The 23,651-nt window shown below is 40.2% G+C and overlaps 1 protein-coding gene across 9 annotated transcripts in view; it reads left to right on the top strand.

Moving 5' to 3' along the window:
- Dscam2 (Down syndrome cell adhesion molecule 2) overlaps positions 1 to 23,651 on the top strand; it is a 187,999-nt gene that overhangs the window by 114,030 nt on the left and 50,318 nt on the right. For 7 of the 9 annotated variants that reach the window (XM_087342480.1, XM_087342473.1, XM_087342475.1 and 4 more), the window contains exon 4: positions 9,448 to 9,594. In XM_087342480.1, coding sequence (XP_087198606.1) covers positions 9,448 to 9,594 — 147 coding nt within the window. Of the gene's footprint in view, positions 1 to 9,447; positions 9,595 to 18,409; positions 18,524 to 21,241; positions 21,477 to 23,651 lie in introns of those variants that run through there. The other 2 variants (XM_087342478.1, XM_087342479.1) reach the window with 2 other exon arrangements.

Genomic DNA, 23,651 nt, shown 5'->3' with positions numbered 1-23,651 from the left:
TTATATCACATGGGCCATACTCGTTCGACTACATTTTTACAAGAGAACTGAAAATCTAGGGGCAGTAACACACAGCGTTCTCGCCAGAACTGTTACGCTATGCGTACTTCTTCTGTCTTGTTTCATTTCACGTTGATTATTCTCACTACAATCGAGATGGCAGCACCTACAATCATCTTAGCACGAACTAAGAGCCTCATTTTTTTTATCAGCAAGGGTCTTCTCCATATATGACTGACTTCGCCTTTTGGTACCTCGCGAGTGTTACGACGTCTCAAAGCGACGCTCCGCCAAACCGTACGAAACTGAATGGACATGATGCGTGTGTTTGGACCAACTTTCTTGATCACGATTCTGTTGAAGAGTTTTTTTTTCTTGTACTCAGCTGAACTCTTCTTTCGATATTAATCAAAGTTCTGTAATGAAGTGAAGAAGTTGCAGGTCGAACTAACAGCCAATGAAAGCCTTCAGCTACTGACCCGAACTTCTTGCAGCAATAGAATTACTGTCCAAAGCCGACTATACAACACCGAGTCTGTGCGTCAGGTTTAGACAGAAAGTGAATGGAACAAGTTGGGAACTATGGATATTTTACAGGCATTCCAGTTGTAGGTGCGCCTGTATTTGGCAGGTCGTCTGCCGGCCAACGGGAGGCAAGCCAAAGAATAGAGGATGCCGGGAAATATAATTTTCACGACCCTTCGCGTACGGAACGGATTAATTTCGCGGTATCGGATCGCATTTGTTTTTTGTTTGTTTTTTTGGCGCGTACGGAACTTATGTTTAAAAAAAATCTGAGCAAGGCCTCCCGTTTACCTTTTTCATCCGTCCGTACGTCTGTTCACGATTATTAATATTCTGATTTAAAAAAAAAATTGTCGACGTATTCAAATTTTCATTAAAACTGGACAACGATAATGGGACTTCGAACGGAAACCCACATTTATTCTGCTCGCGGAAGAAACTGGATGAGGGGACACCCCACATGCTACCTTCGCTACCATCGTTACATTCATTGTCGTGGTTACCCTAGGCACATTGTTGCAAAATCGTCAGAATTGTTTCACATTTTCGGACTTGCCTATTGTAAGAGTTACTAGAGCAGAGCGCTCCTTTCGGAGCTCCTCGGGGTGTTGGTCAAGTTTTTAAAACGCTACCAACCCCCCCCCCCCCCTTCGGTGGAGTTGGTTGCGTTTTAAAATCTTGTGTAAGAAACTAAACCAACCCCCCGAATAGGGGGTTAAAACACTTGACCAACCCCCCTTCGGTGGAGTTGGTTGCGTTTTAAAATCTTGTGTAAGAAACTAAACCAACCCCCCGAATAGGGGGTTAAAACACTTGACCAACCCCCCTTCGGGGGGGTTGCTTGCGTTTTAAAATCTTGTGTAAGAAACTAAACCAATCCCCCAAATGGGGGCTTAAAACACTTGACCAACCCCCTTTCGGGGGAGTTGGTTGCGTTTTAAAATCTTGTGTAAGACACTAAACTAACCACCCCCATCGGGGTGGTTAGTTTAGTGTCTTACTGAAGTCATTTGTTTGATGACGTCATTTTTTTACGACAACGGCAAATCACAAATTTTTATAGTAAAAAAGAGCCCTTCTGAATGTTGAATGTTACTTTAAGAAATCTCACCCATTCTTTAATTTTGTCTCAGAATGTTTGTCATACATCTCTCCTTTCTTGAATTAGAAGTTGATACAAGAAAGAGTCCAGATCCCCGACTCGGGCTGTAGTGTCATTGAATGGATGGAGTTGATACAAGATTCTTAAACAAACAGTCCTGTCATTCAATTCCACCCGCATAAGCCCTGACAACAAATTTGTTTTGGTGTATTCTAACACCACTTCTGCGAGGGGATGATGATTCCCTTCTGCAGATTTTAGATCGTAAACATTCAACTTTGTGAGATGAAACGCCATTACTGTCAAGTCAAGGTACACTTTGAAAACGATACCGCTGTGTATAATCTGATGCGAAGACATCTTTCTGAACGAGAATGCTATTTCTTTGGAGAATCAACGTCCCTCTGTGCTCCTGAAAACCCTGAGCTTCAAAAGAGATTATTAAATGCTATTCAAACTGATGAATATTATTCTAATTTCCTTTCAACTTCATGTTCAAGAGCGTTGTCATATCACATCGCATTACTCAAGGTTCTTCAATCTCTTGGGGTTTTGAAACTCGCCCCATGTACAAAAAACAATCGAATAACTAGAGCTCTGTGTAGCGTTCTTGTAATACGTCAATTATGTATCCTAGCAACCGAAATGTTGCACGGGGATTACAGCGGAAGACAGATGAAAGTGGGGCTTAGAAATACGAACAAAGAAGATATGATAATGGAGTCACAAACAGTAAAACGTAATTCCGTGTTCTCGTAGCTTGTTTTAAATTTACGATCGTGGAAACGAACGTGGGGTTTTAGGGGGCCTCGCCTCATACGGTGGCTAATTCGAATTACTTAGCGAACATTGAACAATGTGTGGACGCGTCATCACTGTTGGACGATCTGATGGTGATCATACCACCCCTTAAAGCAAATGTTTGGTCTCTGTCAAAGTGGTAAAGGTTGTAAATATGTGTCCCTAGAACTAGAATAAGAGTAATTAAATATTAAGGGACATGAAAAGGCATATGTACGAGGTGCGATCGGAAAGTTTGCAGACTGTGTCAATAGAGGGCGAACCGGATGTAGTACGAGCTTCTGCCGCTAGGGGGTGCGGCCTACATTCATAGTGAATCAGTGTGCCAGCCGGCATCATCGAATTAGCATTTCTTTCTTAGTTACGGGCGTTTTGGTAGTGCATTACACCGACCCTCCTGCGATTTCGGAATGGCGTGTGCATCAAATTTTGCCAAAGACTCGCCAAAACGGCTACGGAAACCTATGAAATGCTAAAGCAAGCATTTGGGGAGTCCGCAATGGGACGTGCACAAACTTTTGTATGGCATTCACGTTTTAAAAATGGCCGAACCTCTGTCGATGATGACGAGCGTTCTGGACGACCATCTTCGAGCACAACGCCCGAAAATGTTACGAAGATTCGGCAGGCCATTCACGAAGATCGACGTCGTACCATCAACGACTTGTGCGACATTGTTGGGATAGGCTATGGGACCTGTCAGCTGATTCTAAAGGAAGAACTCCACATGCGACGCATCCTGTCTGAGGACCAGAAGCAGAATCGACTTCTCGTTTGTCAGGAGCTCAAAGATCTTGCAAGAACCGACCCCAACTTCCTTTCTAAGCTCCGTGTGACTTCTTCCTCTTCCCAAAGATGAAAATTCAGCTAAAGGGAAGGAGATTTGAGACGATAGAAGAGATTCAGGCAGAATCGCAGATGGTGCTTGACAGGCTGACAAAGAAAGATTTCCAGGGATGCTTCCAGGGTTTTTATACTCGCAGTCTTGAAACTTTCCGATCGCACCTCGTACTCACGCCACTTCAGTTAAGAGTTTATTACGAAATGACTTATCGTAGGAAATAAATGCGTATGACTTTAAATGTACCAGTGTTCAAATCGTCACATGCCTTGTACGTCGTACGTGGATAAAATATTTCGCTTTGTGCTCGTTACAAGTTTAAGGAAATAAAATAGTACAGATAAATTAAATCTTGATAATATTTTGTATACAAATTATTAGTTGTAGCTCTACTTAATATTCATTCACTCTGTTTAATTATAATATCCCACACAAAATATCACCAGATGATTAAAAGTTTTAAAGGAATGTTATCTCATATTATACGAGAGTCGAATGATATAGCGAACAACGAATGATGAATTCGAACGTATATGAAAAATGTGCTCCCGTGACGTAATTTAATCTGTTATCAAGGGAATTGCCTGGAGAGACTGAGAAAACTCACGTGGCATAGCGTAGAATATGTGAATCTGAGCCCGCGTTTCGTTACAAAGAAATATAAATAGTTTGAGAACAAAGCAGATTTATTGAATATCTGGGCGACCGTCAGTTTATCAAGAGAAGAACTGGTATGCTTCGTGGTATAAGTTGCATGCTCATCCAATTCCGCTGATTAAAACTCGTCATTCCATGTCGCGTGTGTGGGCAATTCATACATTCATGACGTGACGTGCTCTTAATATTCTGCCGTTATTAACAGTATTAATGACCCTGAGGTTGGCAGTGACTTGAACTGAATGTGTGAATAAATGAATTTATAGCGTGGTAGAAATATATGGTTTCACTTGCATTATTAACCCTATGAGTCTCAGCGGTAAACATGTATACCACATGCATTAACAATCATTAACTCTGTATTTTGATCACATATTATATCTAGTAGATTATTATTCTAAATATAAACATCTATTATTCCTTTAAACAATATTAATCAGTTTTCTTTGAGGTACAGACTGAATCTATTTGTACAATAGGCAAGTTTTGGTTGGTGATCTTTTTTTTTTAAATTACTGTTTGCACTGTGTGTGTTGTAGCCGTTGCCATGATGACGATGTTAATTGCTTTTGGGCCTTAATGAATAATATTTATGACTATGAGAATGCGGGCGTTATTTAGATGAGTTTGGGCTTCGGATGGTTAATTTGATGCATCAAAGGAAATAGAAGTCATTTGTTTTCGTGAACCATAAATAAATGTACTACATACCTCGTTTTCATAGAAGGCTATGTGTTTGATACCAGCCTGGGGCATTGACTCTTGTATGTGTCTTAATCTCGTGATCTCCTGAAGGCCGCATGCTAAGCTGTCGCGTTGATTAATTGATCTGACGAAATGACAGGGGGCTTTATTGGGGTGGATTAGCTGTGAACTTAGTTTGGATTGAGGAGACAGGTAATGATGAATGAGGAACAGAGAAAATGGTGGAAATAAACTCTCTGTGTAATTGTGGTTTCGGTAATTGTGGCGTGTATTTGAAAAAAAAAATATAAATCAGGTTCATCAGTCTATATGTTACATAATCATAATTATTAATTTTTATTTTGGTAGAAGTATGCTCGACGTATTTGAAATGAATAATAACGTGAATTTCCTAAATTTAATTTCTTTCCTAATATGGCTGTGTTCTGGGTTATAGTACCGTGTGGTCTAATAGAAGTATACTGATGTTTCGGAGGTACTTGCTGCTCCCATCATCAGGGCGATGACTGCCATCGTCTTGACGATGGAGGCAACAAGGTTTTCTGAAACGTCGGCAGACTTCTACCAGACTACACAGCCCAACAACCCAGAAGACAACCATCATCGGACTTTCCACCGCGGAAACCTTAAATCATGCCTCCTTTTCTCATGATTGTATTAATATAATGTCTGTTTATAAATTATTTCTTATTTTGTTAAAAAATACGAAAGTTCTGAAACGTTTCTGATATGCTTATTATCTGAGAAACGTAATATTGTTTTGTTATCGAAACCTTACAATAGATGCTGTTCAGCTTCACGGGTGGACTGACTGTTTTCCGTAACACATTTGTTGTCATGGAACTTACGAAGAAAGCTCGGATTTGGCGGGATTCTTTAAAAAAGACGTAGATAATATCTGATGAACACTAAAATCCGTACTTTTAATGTTAGGAGTTCATGTAGGATTTGTTTTTTGTTTTTGTTTTTTGGAGTCGCTGATTTCGTACGTAACGAAGTGCGATCTGATCGTGTTAAATTAGGGGTGTTACTTACTAGGTTGCTTGATCATGGGTAGGGATGAAATGAGAAACTGCGCATTTGATTACAGAAAAATAAATAAATACACCACAACTTCGGAATAAACGCTTCATTTTTAATCATCCTGTTATAGGCCGAATAATATGGAGTCGATACGGCGTCGCTCAACAACTAAGATATGTAACCGAATTAATGTGGTTGACATTATATCTGAAGTACGTTCACTTGGAATTTCAGGATTAGACACCGAGTAGCGAGAACAATCCGAAGAGAATTTCAGCTCTGGTACGATTTTCTCGACATCTTAATGGAAATCTGGTCTTGACTTGAAATAGCAGGAATGAGACAACTGGTTAAGAAGGATATGTATGTCTGCCTTCATGTTCTATTATATCAAAGCAAGAGGGAGACAGATAGGTTATGCAACCCGTCTTGCACAGGTCCAACCCCACGCACTCACAGCAGGCGTTATGTTGCGGGCTGTATAAGCTGCAGGGGTAATATGAACCAACCAGCACCACGACCGGACGGGTGTGCCGTAGCTGTCCGTATCAACCGCTGTGCTACTCTGCTGGCGGTGATATTTCACAAGTGGTTTAATTAAACGTTTCTGTCCACAGCTGCCCTGTTGCAATCGATCATTTGAGAAACAGCGAGGGCAGGCAAACTCACAGACACGCAAAGAACACGCTTACACGTATCGCATTTCGGTCTGCTTCGGACTCGCTAGGCCGTTTCATCCTAGTTTCTGTAATTGTCTTGAAACGCCACTCGAATTTAGCACAGTGGCGGGTTTTTTAATGTCGTAAAATTTCGCAGTAATGTGTTTTTTTTCTAACTCATACAGGGTGTTCATTTTAAAACGCAACCCAACTTTACAATAAATGACATGTCGTCTTGAAATTCTTTTCAGAACGATTTGGGAAGGGATTACAGGAAAATTTGGCTTGCGTCTTTTAGCTTGTCGTCGCTGTGGTCTGTATTCCTATGGTCGTGTTTCAGATTTATGAAAGTCTTAAGGAACGTCCCGATTAGGCGATAGGTCTTTGACACTGTCTCCTTTAAAACGCTTCTCGGCACAATATAAATGATTTTATATCAAAATAATGATGCTCCACAACGAAAATTGTTTGTTCAAAGTAAAACCCATCCTGACTGACCAGAACATCACACCGAACTCATATATGACAAAACAAAAACAGCTGTTGTATGCTTGTTTTGTTTTTCAAGGTCAATGTTTGCCCACTTCTGAAATTCTATCGGGTGACCAATTCCATCTCGTTTACGTCCCACTTGAATTAATGATCCATAAGTCTGCATTTTTTTATGTATGGATTCTGTATGATTCTCAGTATAAAGAGCGATTATTTCCATAAACAGCGTTAACGAACTAATCTCTGTAATGGTGAAATGTCGTGCTTTCTTCGCGGTACGGGCCGAATTCTTAAATATTATTTAGATGAGCTTTGGCTTCAAAGATTTAAGGATGAAACAGCAGCAAAGGCCGGAAATATCAGGCTGCTGTTACCACGCCATGCGAACTATCAAATGTGAAGAAACACATGTGAATCCAGAGTGTCCCAACACGCCACTGACTTCTAGAGCACCGTGTTCTATCTCATTTTGCAAACTTGTGTGACTTTATCTGCTGGAAAACTTCCAGCAAAAGTAAACTTATATTTTTTTGCTGTTATCTAGAGACGGAGGCGTCTTGCTCTTTGCCAGGGCGCAGTCAGTCACAGACAAAAAACGAGCGGACCACGCGCTGTCACGTGTGACAATGTGCACGACGAATGAAACAAGGGCTGTGAAGTGACACATCCTACCATATTCTTTTTAATTCGTCATTCGTTAATCATTGTGCCATTCGACACTATATGGTCTCAGCATCGTTAAACAAACGAAAAACAAACAATTGTTTACCACGGATTGTGGTGCTTTACCTTGTAACAGCGTGTAGAATTGTAGGTGTTTACTAATGTTTCGGAGCAGCCTCTTCCTCCATCTTCAGGGTATAAATGAGTGAAACTGGGATGTGGGTTGGTAATATGGAATGGGGGGATCAGTACGTAGAGAGCCGAAGAACTAGGAATTGCGAAGAGTAGATAAAAAACCCTGTCAAGGCTTACGGGAAGAGGGAACACCAGTGGGCCCTATCGGGGATTTCTACAGAAACAAACTATGGATAAAGGCCTCCGAGACTACACGGTTCCATAACCGATAATACCAAAATCCAAATTTTTACCGCCGTGAAAATCTCAGATTTTACTTTTAACACGATTTCTTGAGGTTTCGTCATTATCTCATTTAGCGATTACTCGTATACCCCGTCTGAACAAGAATGGATATTTCGCGAGAAAGCGCTCGTGAATGTTTACATAGTGCGATGTCTCTAGGGCGGACAGAGGGGGCAAGGGGAGGCTGCATGTACGGTGCTGTATAGCGTACGTCACCAGTCAACAATGCAGATTTTCCGAAGGGCACTCCTTGGTCAGACGGGGTATAAGCAACATGGTTGTATCTGAATTTTATATCACTGAATATTAATGAGAAAGTAAAGTTGTATAGCTTTTTAAAGCTTTAAAAATACTTTTTGTGTTTGTTGATACGCTACGCGGTATGAATTATAGCATCCAATATCATGTCCACACAGAATTTCTGGTTGAATGTTAGGCCTTGCCTTTGTAGAGCTCCACACTGCAATGCTTCGACGTAACAGCCAACAGAATTAAACCTCATTATTTTGTACGAATCATGTAATAGGCGTACTTGAAGTTTCGGATATGTTAGGGTTCACTGAAATACATAAATAGGACGACTTCGTAATTAAAGCCGTGGTTGGAAGCGAGATGTAAGCTGACGGTTCGAATAAACTTTCGCGAAATAAGCAGAGACGACTGCACAGCTCAGCAAATCGGCGCTATTTATTCTGCGGTGCTGAAGTGGCGCAAAATATTTAGGGCCCCTCTAACGCGGTAGTGAGTTGAGAACGGTTCAGAGCGCGGGGTGAGGGAAATACATTTGGAGGTACGAGAAGAATTAAATATCTCATATCTTAATACGTGTTGTAATTATAAAATATTAACGGCTTAAGGCCTAGTGGTAACTATACTTACCAACTACATTTAACAGTCAGCAATTCTGCGTCTTATCCACAAAGTATATTATGTGTTTCATATGATTGTCAGTGGAAACATCGATTATTTTCTTAAATAGCGTAAACAAGTTGATCTTTGTAATGGTAAAATGTGGTGTTTTCTTTGCGGTACGGGTCAAATTTTTAAATAATATTTAGGTGAGCAAGTAAACAATAAATAAAAAGGATCAGAGTCTTTATTGAGAACCGAACAATTTTTCAGATTATCGAGTAATTTACAGCCTTTTATGGGACATATCTACAAGATACTGTCAGTAGTCCCTGCTATAAGCCAGATTAATCCAGTCACAGCTCGGAGGCACTGTCTAGATTTTCGTAACGTGCTACTTTATTAACTAATTTCGGTGACATGTTATTTCTCACAGCGGTGAGTTTCAAGGTGACAGAATTCTGTGATACTATGCCGTGCAGCCTGATAAAAAATTACCAGCGTTTCAGAGGTTCTTGCTGCCTCTATTATCGGGACAGTGAGTTAGCACTCATCGCCCTGATGATGGAGGTATTAAGCGCCTCTGAAACATCGGTCAATTTCTATCAGACTTCACGGCGGAATATTCCAGAAAACAGTCATGTGCTCTTAATAATTTTGATATTTTTTACTGTTTGCATTTTCCTTTACAAGTTCCCTTTATTTTCCAGACGGAAAGTACCACTTACTACCGACAGGGGAGCTGTTGGTGCATAACGTGGAGTTCAGTGATCAGTTCCCGTCGTTCAGATGTAGGACGATGCATCGCCTGTCGCGCCAGGTCGTGGTCAGTTCGCCAGCCAACGTGCGGATAACAGGTAAGGTTATTCACACGCGGACAGCGTGAGAACGAGTCTCCTACCTCCCTCTGTCCAAGATAACAGCTGTGAGCCCTAATTGTTTTAATACGGGGTTGGGAAAATATGTACCCCACGTAGGGCCTCGCCCGGAGCGATAAACTTGCCGGAAAATGAAAGCGTCACAGGTAGCAAACTCTAGTCCTCAGAGATCGAGAATGAGTATTACGCCTTCTCCTGTCATAGACCTCACCTTTGAGGCTAAGGAACTCAGAACAGAAATAGACCCTCACTTCCATTTAACTGGGTGCGGTGAAGATACGCCAGCCGATGACTGCAGTCACAATGACTCCGTTTACTGCCCAGTCAGCGGTGGAACGTACACGTCAGAACGCAGAGTAAGCCATTAAAGGAAGCGGTCCCATTGTGTCCGTGTCATTCAGCCGAAGAGGGAAGGAATAATAGGAATTTTGTTTCATTCGGTCGTATCCTCGAGTAGTAGTGGTAATGGTAGTTAAAGTAAAGCTGCCCCGCTATGCTACAAGCCGTAGAGGCGCTTGGGGGGAGAGACCCTATAGCTCCTACTGATTATTGAACTCGGCACTAGATGGAGGTGAGTGGTCAGCGGTTAGAACGCTGGCCTTGTAATCCTGGGAGCTCGGGTTCGATTCCCGGCGGTGCCCGAATTTATAACTTGTGTTGGGCAAGGCCGTGGTCTAGGCAACACGGAGTTTTCCTCCGGGGGCTTCCCCGGTTTCTCCGTGACATCCCAACAATTACTCCATTCACACACAGAAGAAGGCAATGGCAAACCACTTCTGGATCATCTGCCAAGAACGTATATGAACAGGTCCCAGTCCGAGAAAAGGATGGAAGGATCCTGTTCATATGGACCTGTCGTCAGACAGAACACTAAATAAATAATAAAAAAGAACCCAGGGCACCACTTAGATAGGAGGTTGTGTGGGCCCCAGAGTCAGTCTGGAGGTCAAGAGGTATTCCTCCTCTCCCCCCAAGTAATAGTACCAAAAATTAGTGGCAGATGCACAGAAGCGCCACTCATTGTGTTAATTGTGAACTAGATCTCAATTTATCGTTTTATTTTCGATTTTTTCACATTAGTGTGTGATGTAAGATGGCTGGCAGTAAAACCTGCTCGTAACTGTTTAATTTCCCAAGCCCGTTTGCATTAAAATACGAAACACATTGTGAATGATCTTCATGAATTTACGAGTTCTGGGGTTCCTGGAAGCTTATTTACCGCTACATGCATTTGCTGATAGCAGTGTGACACTGTATATTTTATTACAATACAGCTGAAACTGTAATCTGAGTAAAGATTAAAATGGAATTTGTTATAAATTGTTTATCGTTTAATTAATAATGAAAACCAGCTTAAGCATGAAAGGGTTACAATGTGGTGGTTTCCTTTCACTACTCAATCCAGTTTCTGCTCGCAGTGTTACTACATTAATTAAAATTTAACACGTTTCCTGTATTTACCTTATTACGTTTGCATAATCAGTATGTTATGATTTCGTATTATAGGCCCTATTCCTGTACTGGCAAGCCTGTTTCTTTATAGACATTCATTTAAGAAGTTTCAATAAGCTACTGCATTAACTCTTGAAGTCTGAAGATATTCTAAATAATATTTAAGATTCCAGTCCGTACCGCAAAGAAAACACCACACTTCACCATTACAAAAATCAACTGGTTAACGCTGTTTAAGGAAATAATCGATGTTTATAATGATAATCATATGAGATCCATTAACACATAATGACTCTTGTAACAGATGATAAATACAGTTATTATTTGGATTTAGAAGATGAATTTATTTTATGTTTATTTTATTGTGCAAGAATTGCAGGATAACGGTGGAGTGAATATTAGATATGTTTTGAAAATCTGGATTGAATTTAACCTGGCCATGTACAACCGAATTCTGTGCATGTTCTTTGAGAATTGTAATGAAACTTCTCGTTTTCGATAAAAGACGGAATTTTTTGATCTGCTACATGATCATTAGATGTTCGGTAATCTGTAAAATAAAATTATTTATTTATTTATTTGAAGATTGGAGGCAAACTGATTAGAAGCAGGTGTTAAAGAATTGTTGAAAACAAGTGAGAAAATTTAATTCCAAATTTTGTTTCGTACTCATTTAAATTATTATGAGCCCTTTACGTGATTTAGATAACATGAACGCATTTACGTATGAAAATGTCTGTCTGTCCGATCGAAAATCCGCATTATCCAACTCGAAAACCGTTTGACGGATTTGGATTAAATTTGATATGGACTTCATGTCTTTGGAGGCCACCCTAAATTCACGTAAGGAAGTGTAGGTTCTTGACCTCGGAAATGTATAATTTCTAGTGGCTGTACATTGTCCAGGATCCAGTCTGGAATAATAGTGTACCAATAGCAGTCAAATAATAGTCTGAACGCGTAGTTTAATTGATATATTTTTCCTCGGATCGTAATTGAGCGCCGGGTATCCATCAATTTCCCCAGTCGCTGTACCGCTGAGCTAACCGGCTCGTTCCCTACGTGGAACACAAAAGAATTATCATTGTAGTCGATGTAAATCCGTCGCACGATGTAGACGGTGTCCTCAGTTCTTAACCACGCCCATTCATCTCACGAAGAGAAGCAATGTACTGGAAAATGTATATTAGGATTATGAAGAAAGAGAAAGTTGCGAGGATATTTCAGAAAGGGGTTTGGGGGACAATAGGGATGCTGCTATATGCGCATTAGCATTTCGCTCAACTATGCGATTCAGCAGGGAATAATTGGCAACGTTACAGAGAAAAAAATAAAACTTCTCTTTTGAATCGCCTATCGAAATAGACGTTGTGAAGTTCAAAATTACCCCGCTGTTAAAGAAGTTGACTAGAGTTTCTCTCCACTTTGATGTCTGAGCAAAATATGGAGCAAAACTTTAATATTCTGCACGTACAAAGCTTGTTGGATCAAAGTTCTTTGTGTTTTGCATTTTAAGACATTCGAAGGCAAAACAGTTTCGGAATTACTATTAACGTTCGTATACATACATTTAAGAAAAAAATTAACAAGAATGTAGGAACTTAAATTGCTCTTTGTTGAGTTGTCGGCCATGGATTCTAAAACGTTAAGAACTTCAGATGAAATAGGATTTTATTATTCTCCCTCTGTGGGTATCACATGCAGGCAATTAGGGCTGTAAATAAAGATTATTGAGCCCAGATTCTTACTGATTTATCTAATTCTATGCTTTTAAAACATAGAATTAAATGATTATTTATAGTGAAACTATAGTCTTCGGTTGTTTTGTGCGGTATAAGGAAACAATTATGCTTGGATATTATGGTGAGCTATGTATACTGTCCAATATCAGGCCGATCAAAATTTCTTTCGTGAGTTTTATGATTTTAAAAAAATTCTTCACTTAGCTTCTGCAACAAATTAAGTTGTTATTGTTTAAAACACTTGAAAAATAAATTCTAATTTAGATCAATAAGTACGATTAACATAGCCATGAATTATTGTAAACTATTCCAAAACTTTTGACAGTTTAAAAAGTATTTACGCTCAATGAAAGAGGATTTTGTCGATTTTGAATGTCGCAGAGCAAACGGAAAGTTTTTTGTTGTTATTTTATTGAACTTTGGGCTCAGTTGAATGGACTTCAGAGCCAAGCTACTGTCTGATTTGTTTTATTGGATCATAAATTGATCGCGTAATTGAATAAGGCAGCAGAACGCAAGGGGCCACTGGATAATTTTCAAATAGATATTTGACGTTTAACTGTCACTATCACGCATAAAGCTTATCACTTTTTGATTGTTTATTGACCTTCATGTTTCGGCCGCATACGGCCATCTTCAGGTTCGAAGTGTCTGGGTGGTTATTGCACTCGTATCAGAAAGGAATATTTTATTTAATTCGTGTTTTTTTACAAAAGTGAAATAAAATGATTTATAAAATATAATAATGTAATTTGTAAATAGCTCGAACGTCTGGCAGACGCTCGCATCGGCCAGTCAGTAAGCCACTGCTGCATTTAGAGGTCCTGGCAGCGTAGCAGATTGGTCGCCGGGGAATTTTCAACCCAACTCCCAACTCGTTATTAAATAACGAGCTCGAAACCTAGGTTCAACTGCGCCCCAAGGACCAATCACTTCCAGTCTAACAACCAGGGAGGCCTCATGCACTGGTTCAAGAGGTCGCGAAATGTCTTAAAGAGAGGAACGGAAAAATATGCTGACGGGGGGGGGGGGGGGGGGGGGGGGGCTTGTCATTAGAATATGCGTTTTATTTGACAACCAAAATCTCTGCATTTTGTATTTCCGTGTTTCTTATGATTCTAATAATAAACAGCGTTAACCGGTTGATTTATGTAATGGTGAAGTGTGGTGTTTTCTTTGCGGTACGGACTCTAGAATAATATGTAAATGAGCTTCTGCTTGGAGAAGTGGGTCGTACAAATTCCTCTTTGTCTGCCGGACCGCTGGCTAGTAGTCAGCGCGCATCCGGAAGGTCCTGCGACCGGCCATCTCGACACAGGTTTTCCTTGGTTTTCCTGTCTTCAAGCAAATGCTGAGATGGTTCCCAAGTTCCAAATTGCCACTGCAAGCTTCTCATGCAGCCCTCCCGATTTAAATTAATCAAAATTTACCCCCCTCCCCTCAGTAGGAACTTCTAAATTATGTACTAAACTTCCAAATTAATAGCCTCAGCTTTCGCTAATACAAAATTTCAAAATTCCGTCTTTTATGCCAATCATCACACTAACGCCTTCACTCTTACTTTATCCTTAACAGAAGGACGAGCGAGCATTGCCTGGGGACCTTCTAGCTATAAGATGCTCTTTCTTCCCCCCAGATATCGAAGTGTCTCTCACTTCTCCCCCACCAATTTCCTCTTTCTCTCTCTTGGAAAAGTTGCTTTGCTAATTTAATTTCTTTATTTTTCTTACTTTAATATTTCTTTCACGGTAATTTTTTCTGTTTTCCGAAAACTATGTATTAATTCTATCATGTCCGTCCTCATATAACAGCGGCAGAATTAGCAGATCATTTTCGACCTAACGCGTTATGGAAAATATCAAACTGTTAGGTTAGTGTAACTTTTATTGTCTTTAAATAATTTTAAATAACACTTGAGTTAAATACTGAAATTAATTTTCTCGTATTTTATGTCATTTTAGTCTGTTAATACATATAACAAAATTTTATTTCGGTTCCTATATTGAACGAATTTTACCAAAAGCAGGTTTATTTAACATTAATTAATATTAAGTACCACGTAACTTATGGGCTTAATTGAAATTTTGTTTTTAACGTTTGGGCCCTGGGACAGACTTAGGCATTATATAGAAATATGAAATAACATTTCATGTAGCGTAGTCAAAAGTCTCGGATCCTGGGATGAGAAACACTGAAGCCTAATTGCTGTCTTACCGGTTTCTAAATCAGATAATGTTAGGAATTACTGTGCCAGGAGGCCGCGTAAGCCTTAACTTGCTGATTAAGTATGAAAACTTCAGCACACCAACTTCCACCTGTCGCCATTTTGGACATCACTTGTCACTTGTGGAGCTATTACAGCGCCATACGGAACTTTGAGATGTTATTGTGTCTGGAAATATTTTAAGGTTAATAGCGCTACTCTGTCGAATCTCTGTTATTCGCTTAGTTTCATAAGTACACGGGCCGTTAAAGCTCTTTTCGTCATTTTGATTAAATATGAGCATGCGAGCGTGTCTCAGTTTGCAGTGCGAGTGTTAACGCCGTGTCGTATAGGCAACTTCTCCTGCTTCTGTGCATGTGTGGGTAGTCTGCTTTTAGCTTGCAGGCGTTGTCACAGTTTGGCGCTTCAACCAACGCAATTCACAAGTAAACGCATAATGTCCTAAAATGGTTTATACGCATTACAATACGGAATTTCATGTACCCGCTGTCTTGATGATCACACCATGAATGTCATGGACAGATTTCCAAATATGTCAGTATCACCCTGGAGGTTGTGGTTCAATGGTTAGCATTCCTGCTTCGTGTTTTGAGAGATCGCGAGTTTAAATATCGGCCCAGAAACCGGATATCCTGACTGAAATTTTTCGTGGCTTTAATCAGTCCTCCAGGCAGATGCCAGGATATTATTTTGATTTAGTTCAGGGCCATTTATTTCTACATGTCTTCGAATTAATTTTAATAATCATCCTGTCATACGGCCCTGTTTAATCTGAGTCACTGATCACGTTGTTAAATAAATCATAAATAGAAAGCAAATTAACTTTCGGTCACCCACGGCCCGCGGCTGTCTGCTGTTATGGAAAATGAGTCCGACGTGCTAATCCTGTTTCCTGCGATAAGAGTAACTTTCGCGCAAAAGAGCTGGTTCAAAACGATTACAATAACTGCACAATATGAATGTTACGGTGTCCGAATTATAGCCAGTAGGAATACGTGGTACATATTGATTTACAAAAAAAGGACTGTAGGTTTGGCGTCTAAGAAACAAGTATTTTGCGTGCCCTAAAATGTTATATTTCCTTTCAGTGCTGATATCTCATTAGGTAAACTCAAGGATTTTTTTCTCCGCCAATCCGAATACGCTACTAATATCCTCAATTGGATGTCCGGTTTCGGGGCCAAGATATGAACCCTAGACGTCTTGAATATGAAGTCAGTAAGCCGTTACTAGAAATGGAACTCGGTCTAAAGGACTTAGTGATCAAGTCGTGTCTCAGAGAGGCCTTTCTCCCGGATTTAAGTTGCCAGTTGCTGCGTTTGCCTCACAATATTTGACACTGATTGGAACGCGAAGATTCCAAAATACGATTAAGTCAACGGATTTCTGAACGCATTTCAGCTTTAGGCTTCGAATATTTAATTTCGAAGAAAGGGGACTTGGTCCTAGCGAAGCGAAGCATTTCTGTTTCTGGTTTGTCTTATTTCCGTATGAGAAAATAAATTCGGTGTCTCGTGGCACCTGCATCTCCAGGTACAAACATAACATAGTTGAGAAAGTGACGCAGCTGACTTAAGTAAATTTAACTGAATTAAATAAAATTCTTGTTATTGAATATGAAGTATATTGGAGATAACTTTCTTCTTGGTTGTAGCACCGTACAGTCCAGTAGAACTTTACTACATGAGATCTTCGCCCTGATGATGGAGGCATCAGGGACCTCCGAAACGTTTGTAAGCTTCTACCAGACCACACGACACTATTACCCAAAAGACAGCCACCTTCATCAGTCATTTGTTCTAAAATTATAAATTTGGACAGACAGACTGACATGTTAATATCATAAGCCTGACTTTCTTTACAAAAAGGTTGGGTTAGAAACTGAAGTGTTGGATCAGTTTCTTCACAAAACGACGCACTTGTAAATCGATAATCGATACCAAGACGAGGTCATCAGGTGAAACTGCAGTGAGTAAATGGCGGATAGATGGCGGGTAAGAAGCAAGGGTGAGGTTAGGTGAGGCTTCGCGTCGTCTGCAATCAGAGTCTGACGAAGTAAATAGTCGGAGCGCGGGTTTTATGGTCATAATAAAACTAATGCTGCCAGCGACATGGCACAACAAGTGGCCATGAGCCAAAACACAAAAAGTGTCCTGTGTCTGACGTGTTTTACAGAAGAGTAATATATTTTTCGACCTCACAGTCTGTTCAGGTTAAAAACTAAGAGTAGGAAATATAATTAAGTGAAGAAATTAAGGAGTTAGTTTTGGATGTTAACAGACGTACGGCTAAGCCGAAATTAACTTTAATAACTTCCTGTTCTGCTGACGTACCCGTATATATTATGGTAAGGCGGTAATGCCTCTTACTACATTTCAGACAGACGAGAATATCGCGTAGGAAATGCGCCCTTCAATCTGGGGGGGAAAAAAGAATTAGAATGTTCTTAGATAAAACGTCAAACCAGAACCGATATATCTAAATGTTTAAATCGAAAGGAAATTATAGTGTTTGATGCAGAAAATATTTCCGTTTCAAGAACGAAACTCGCAAATAATGCTTCCTGTATACAGCGCAGTGAGAAAAAATTTCCGCCTTCTGTGGTATTAAGCGTGTTCTTTTGTACTTTTGCTGACAGGGGATCTCGTTGTAAGCCAATATAAATTCCATAAGAAAATAAATCCCTGAATTCTGAACGAGGCAGATCGGATGGTACTTTGAAGAAATCACAAAGATGTTCCTGCCGCAATATTGTGACCTTAAATCAGTAGGGAAGAATGTAAGTTACATCTGCAGTAGTCCTGTTACTGTCTGTTTGATGATGGAGGCAGCAGTGCCTTCTGAAACGTCGGTAGACTTCTACCAGACTACAGGACGCTAGGCGTAGGCTATCTTTATTTTAAAATGCCTGTTTTCTGAGTATCCCCAAGGAAAAAGAAGGGTCTTGTCCCTTTTTTAAGAGAATGTGTGAATGATAAGCAGAAATCTTAAATTAGTTTTGCTCATGTTGCACGTGGGCAGGTACGTGGGTGGTCAATTGCACGTGGCGTACAGTTTTATGCCAGCAGCGCGTACAGAGACATTTTCCTTGGTCCTTCTGACCGTGATATGCAGTGTTGACGGAACAGCTTGAAAATAGTACAAGGTGCACTACTTTAATTTAAGGATCGCGTGCTGTTAAGATACGTCAGTAAACACTGAGGAGCATTTTGAACCGTAACGAGGCCCCTTTTCGGAGGGCATGTCTTTGTACTCTGCTGTAGTACAACGCAGTTTGATTCATGTGGAGAGCCTCGGAAGATGTTTATGTCATACAACACTGCAGTCCCCTAGCTTCTAACAATACGGTTACCATGGAAACGACCTATGTCGTGTGTTCAAAAAGGTAACTTACGTCGGAGGCTTGGGTTCTACAGAGTGTATAAAAAGTTTGTCGTCATCGGACACCTGGAAACAGGCAATATCAAAAATTGACGAAACTCTTTCACAGGTAGCGATTAAATTTAATGACGGATTGTTTTTCGTTTGTAATTTTACTACACTGTAATGAAGAGTTAGACGTGATAATTGTTAATGATTACAGATCGTGTTTCAACATTCAGTTTTGCTCTAACGTTATTTTCTATTCCATTAGATTAAGTGTATGCAAGATATATGGAACGGCGTATAAAATGTATAACTGACATGACACGCGGTAAAATAGCCATTTAAAGTATACATTTTTACGCAAAAATATAAATATGAAATATTTTCGAAAAATTTGTGTGTTCGTCGGTTTCGAAAATCATTTAGCGACAGCAGGGTTTAAAGACAGACGTCGTTCGGAAATGCAGAGTTGCCGTGCTTTGCAGTGTCCTCACGTAAAGACCGAAGAGCCCTCTCCTCTGCTCACATCAGGTTGGCTGCCCTGTCAAAAAGCTTCGCGTCATTCAGAGCAACAACAACAACCAGGGGGTGGATTGGATCCGTACGCACACGAATTACGTAAACCGTGCGTGGACGAGTGGTTATGCATTTTTAACAGCTGGCTTGATACAGCAGGAATAGTATTCAATGCCCGCGTTGCAGGATGTGACATCTGGCTTCTTCTTTTTTTATGAATCTCGGATGAAGAAATGCATATTAATTGTTTCTACTGCCGCTAGATTCGTTGGTTGCGTAGTTATAAGTCTAACGGAGTTCATCAAAGGAGAAAATTAGAATTAACATTATCGGAGAATAGGAAAGAATTAAGATCTGTTCTAAGTCACTAGGAAGTTAAAAATCTGTGAAGCTTCGACAGAGGGAAGCGTCTGCAGCAAATCGGTATTGCCACTGGTTTCGTCGTTTTGTGGGTGAAGGAGATGATGTGTAGTAATCTGCGTTGCATTTTAAATGGAACATCCTGTACAAGAAAGTAGGATTACAGCAAACGGGAGAATGGGTTTGTGATTATTTAGTCAAAGTTTAGAAGAATTTATTCTTATATTCTTAGCTGTATTTGAGGTTTTCACGGCGGTGAGTCTAAATTCGGCTGTCTTCTGGGTTGTTACGCCGCCGTGTATTCTGTTAGAAGTTTACCGACGTTTCGGAGGTCCTTCCTGTTTCTATCATCAGGCCGAAACGGCGCTACAACCCAGAAGGCAGCCATGTTTATTTTAATATTATTCCCCGGCTTTCTACGCTCACTATAAACTTAACTTACACAAAAGTGCATTAGAGTAAATAACCAAGAAGCGATTTGTTGCAGAATTTGTGAAGCTATGTGTACCTTTCAGGCGGTGATCTTTATGTCCAGAGGACGTTCCGTTTTCCTCAAATTGAGACAGCAGACGTCCAGGAAACGCGTTTCCATGGATACAATATTCCCTGTTCAACGCCAGAGTGTTACGGCGAGGCATTGACATAAACTGCTATTTCGTCTCATGTTTTCTACGTCTTCCTCCCTCGCCCACTTCCTTCTTCCATCTTGTTCCTGTATCTTATTGTTTTCTTTGTTGTGACAACGGTGTGAATTATGTTTGGGTAGCTTCAGCGGAAAGTGTCGTCAAATTGGACTTCAGAAACGGGGCTGCCTCATTTGAACTTGGGGCATAAAGTGGATGTGCCAGACAGATGGCTGGTATCGTGCTAACCGAAGGCATATCTCTCCATTACCGGGGAACTTGACGGCATATCGACGTGGGCGCATTCCGTCGTGCGAAGATCACACCCTGGCGCAGAGGGCTAAACCATATAACACGTTGCGTCATAAATATCGTACAAGCTTAGTATCCCTGCAATATATCGCCCTATAAGAATTGAAACACGGTCTGAGGAAAATTAAATTATATATTGTATTTCGCTACCACATAAGCTTCAAGCACGTACCAACAGATGTCAGTATCGGCACCACATAGCACACACATACACACACGCGCATATATATATATATTCAATTCAATTAATTTATTTACGTGTTTGCCAACAGCAAGAAGCCAATAACAGGCAAACACTGATATATATATATATATATATATATATATATATATATATATATCCGATATTTACACACCAATATTTTTACATAAATATACTATATTTGACTCTGTAAATAATATTAAAGTAATATTATTATAAGTTTCACATTATATCTGCTAAATAAAATTCGTGTTTTTTTCGGTGACGTCGACACAGATATATATAGTGTCGGATTGTGGGATTATTAATGAAAAATGATCTTGCAAATATTATTTAATAATTTAGTCCGTACCGCGAAGAAAATACCACACAGCACCATTAAAGAGAACAGCTAGTTAACGCTGTTTAAGGAAATAGTCGCTGCTTAAACTGAGAATCATACAAAACACATAAATACAAAGTGCATAGTTATTTGTTGTTAAAGCAGTTTTTATACATAATTACCAGTTTCATTTAATGCGTTAATTATTTAATTCAGTTCACGCTTCCATCTCCATCAGGAGAGAGGGACCGGCTGCTATTTGTGTCTAAAAGGAGGATGACATTTTCCAGCAACTACAGAAAAGCTTTGTATCTGGAAAATATCGACAGATGTCAAATCTTTCCACTAAAATAGCGCCAAGGCACTTAGTATTGTAACGTGATATGTCGGACTTTTAGTATAGAAATTCGATATGTGTTGGTATTACCAAATTAGTAGATATTTGAACGCAACTGGGGCTTATAAGTTTGAAAATCCAGTGCAAATGTAACCACGAATTATTTCCAGTGTTGTGTATGGTTGGTCATGCCGAAAGCCGCTACACAGTCAGGCAGGAAGGCAGACAATCAGGCGCTACATATTCACAATAACCTATACCGGGAGTCGATTTCTAGACCATCGTAATTCGTGACACGTGCAGTATTCTGTCACGCCACATGCATTTGAAACCTTGCAACCGAATTCAACAGAGGCGTTCATTACAGTGAACGCAACGCCCTACTTTCATCTCAGCCACAGGAAGGTGAGAATCCAGTTACATCGTTCCATTTTAATATCATCATTTCATCTACTTCTAAATCTCCTAAGTGGTCTTATCCCTTCAAGCTTATCAACCAAATTTTATACGCGTTTCTTATTTCCCCCACATGCCCCGCTAATATAATTTTCCTTCATTTGGTTAACCTATTAATAGTTGGGGCAGAGTGCAATTATGAAGTGTATCATTTTCAGTTTTCCCCAGTCACTTCATCCCTCTCAGGTTCAAATATTGTCCTAATCACCCTGTCCTCAGACACCCTCATCTGTGCTCGTCCTTTGACATAATATACCAAGTTTTACACGTACAGAAAATAACAGGTAAATTATAATTTATTATATTTTAATCTTCATAAGTTGGTACACGTGTTATTGACGAATACGAGTAATACAAGGAACAGTGTATGCCATGTATCAAGATGTCTGTCTTCCGTGATGTTGCGTGTGTTTTTTGATAGATACCGACTGACATCTTAGACGTGCTATTACCCTGATGACGGACCCAGTAAGTACCTCTGAAACGTCGGTCAATATATACCGTGATGCAGTATCCCATACTCATCGCCTTGAGAACCTGAAACATTAACTACTATGTATCAGGCTGAATAAGAAAACTGTAAGTTACAGGGAGATGTAATGTTCGCTTATGATGAGACCTGGCGGTTGCAGGTGAGTATGATGGTTCCGAAGGACTCGACTAGCCGGCAGCTAGTAGACACGGAACTGCAGCTTTGAATTATCAGGGACAGGTATGCCAACTACTGAACTGTGAACATTCCGTGCGATATATACACTCCGCATATACAGATAATTGAGTACTGTGTCAATATCGATCGCTAATCTATCGACATGACATACCTCATATCGAAAAGGGGTGTGCAAACTACGCGTTTCCTCAAATAGTTCACGACACAGGTCGTACTTTGCGTTGTTTATGCCTGTTAAGGCTATTAAAGAAGCACAAAGTATTTTCACGATAAGGTACGTCATTGTAATGTATCTAGAGTCATATTACCCCACCCTACATCCCACGACATATTTGACTAAGATGCATATTAATGTTATCATCCTAGCTACGCACAGAATTCCAAATTCAGAATTCTCTTTATTCTGTAAAATCAAAACATGTATTTATCTCTTATGCCTTCGCGTTTATTTTCCCACTTATCTTACGCCAATCTTGAAGTTTGCGCGTTGCTGTAAATATAAAAGAAATATATTCATGTAATTAACCTTTTAAAGCCCAGTTGTAAAAATATGTACTGCCTTCCGTAACAGAAACTCTGTCTCTATGAAGGCGTTGTACTTCAGCCAGGACGTGGTGTTAAGGGCCATCATATACGTACGTCACATAAATCAACAGAAGTTCCAAACAGAAATTTGCATGCCCGTATTTTCGAAAAATTCCTTCAAGTGGAAGGGGGGAATATCAAGGACCCACACGAAATCTTTTCGGTACTCTAATCGTTCGCTCATGTGAACACCCTGTATATCGACCCGTTTCAGTCGTGCTAACTGTACTTACGAAACCCCTGGAAAATCTGCTTTGATGTTCGCTTTTGTTTCTGTTGTCGCATGTTTCCGGTGTCACAAACAGAATTTGAACGAGTTTGTGAGAGATGGAAACCATTCACTGAATACTTAGCGACCAGAATCATTGTTTATCTCATGATTTAATGGATGGAGGCTGTGTACAATTGATGCGGCCATTTTGTCACAATTTATGGTTCGATGAGCGTGTGGCCTTTGTAGTTTAACCCGCAAACCCAGAGCAGTAATTGTCAAGTGGCGAGGAATGCACAGACGTGCCGATATCTGGCGCTGTTCACTACTGTACGTTTCGAAATGGGTCAGAAATCGAGGATTACCGGAATTCGCTGAAGCAGACGCAGTGCGTTAACTGATAAAGTTGAACGCATCTGTCATTTCCCGGTTTCCGGTAAAAACTGCAAGAGAAATTGTAATTTGATTTGATTATTTTCGTGGAGAAATACTCGACGCGTATCGCGGAAACGTTATAGAGCTTGGCGGCGAGTCATGCAGTTCCAGCCGGCAGCCGGACAGTGGTAGTCGCGTTCAACTTTATCAGTGGACGAACTATATTTCCAGTGGAATTTAGTCGAGAAATAATACATGGAGGGGGACTAAGACCTTCTGAGGA

Source organism: Zootermopsis nevadensis, unplaced genomic scaffold (genome assembly GCF_977971745.1).
Source record: "Zootermopsis nevadensis isolate Lab colony 2312 unplaced genomic scaffold, Znev_1.0 Znev_ptg000003l, whole genome shotgun sequence".
NCBI lineage: Eukaryota > Metazoa > Arthropoda > Insecta > Blattodea > Termopsidae > Zootermopsis > Zootermopsis nevadensis.
This window is presented reverse-complemented; position numbering and strand designations above follow the sequence as displayed.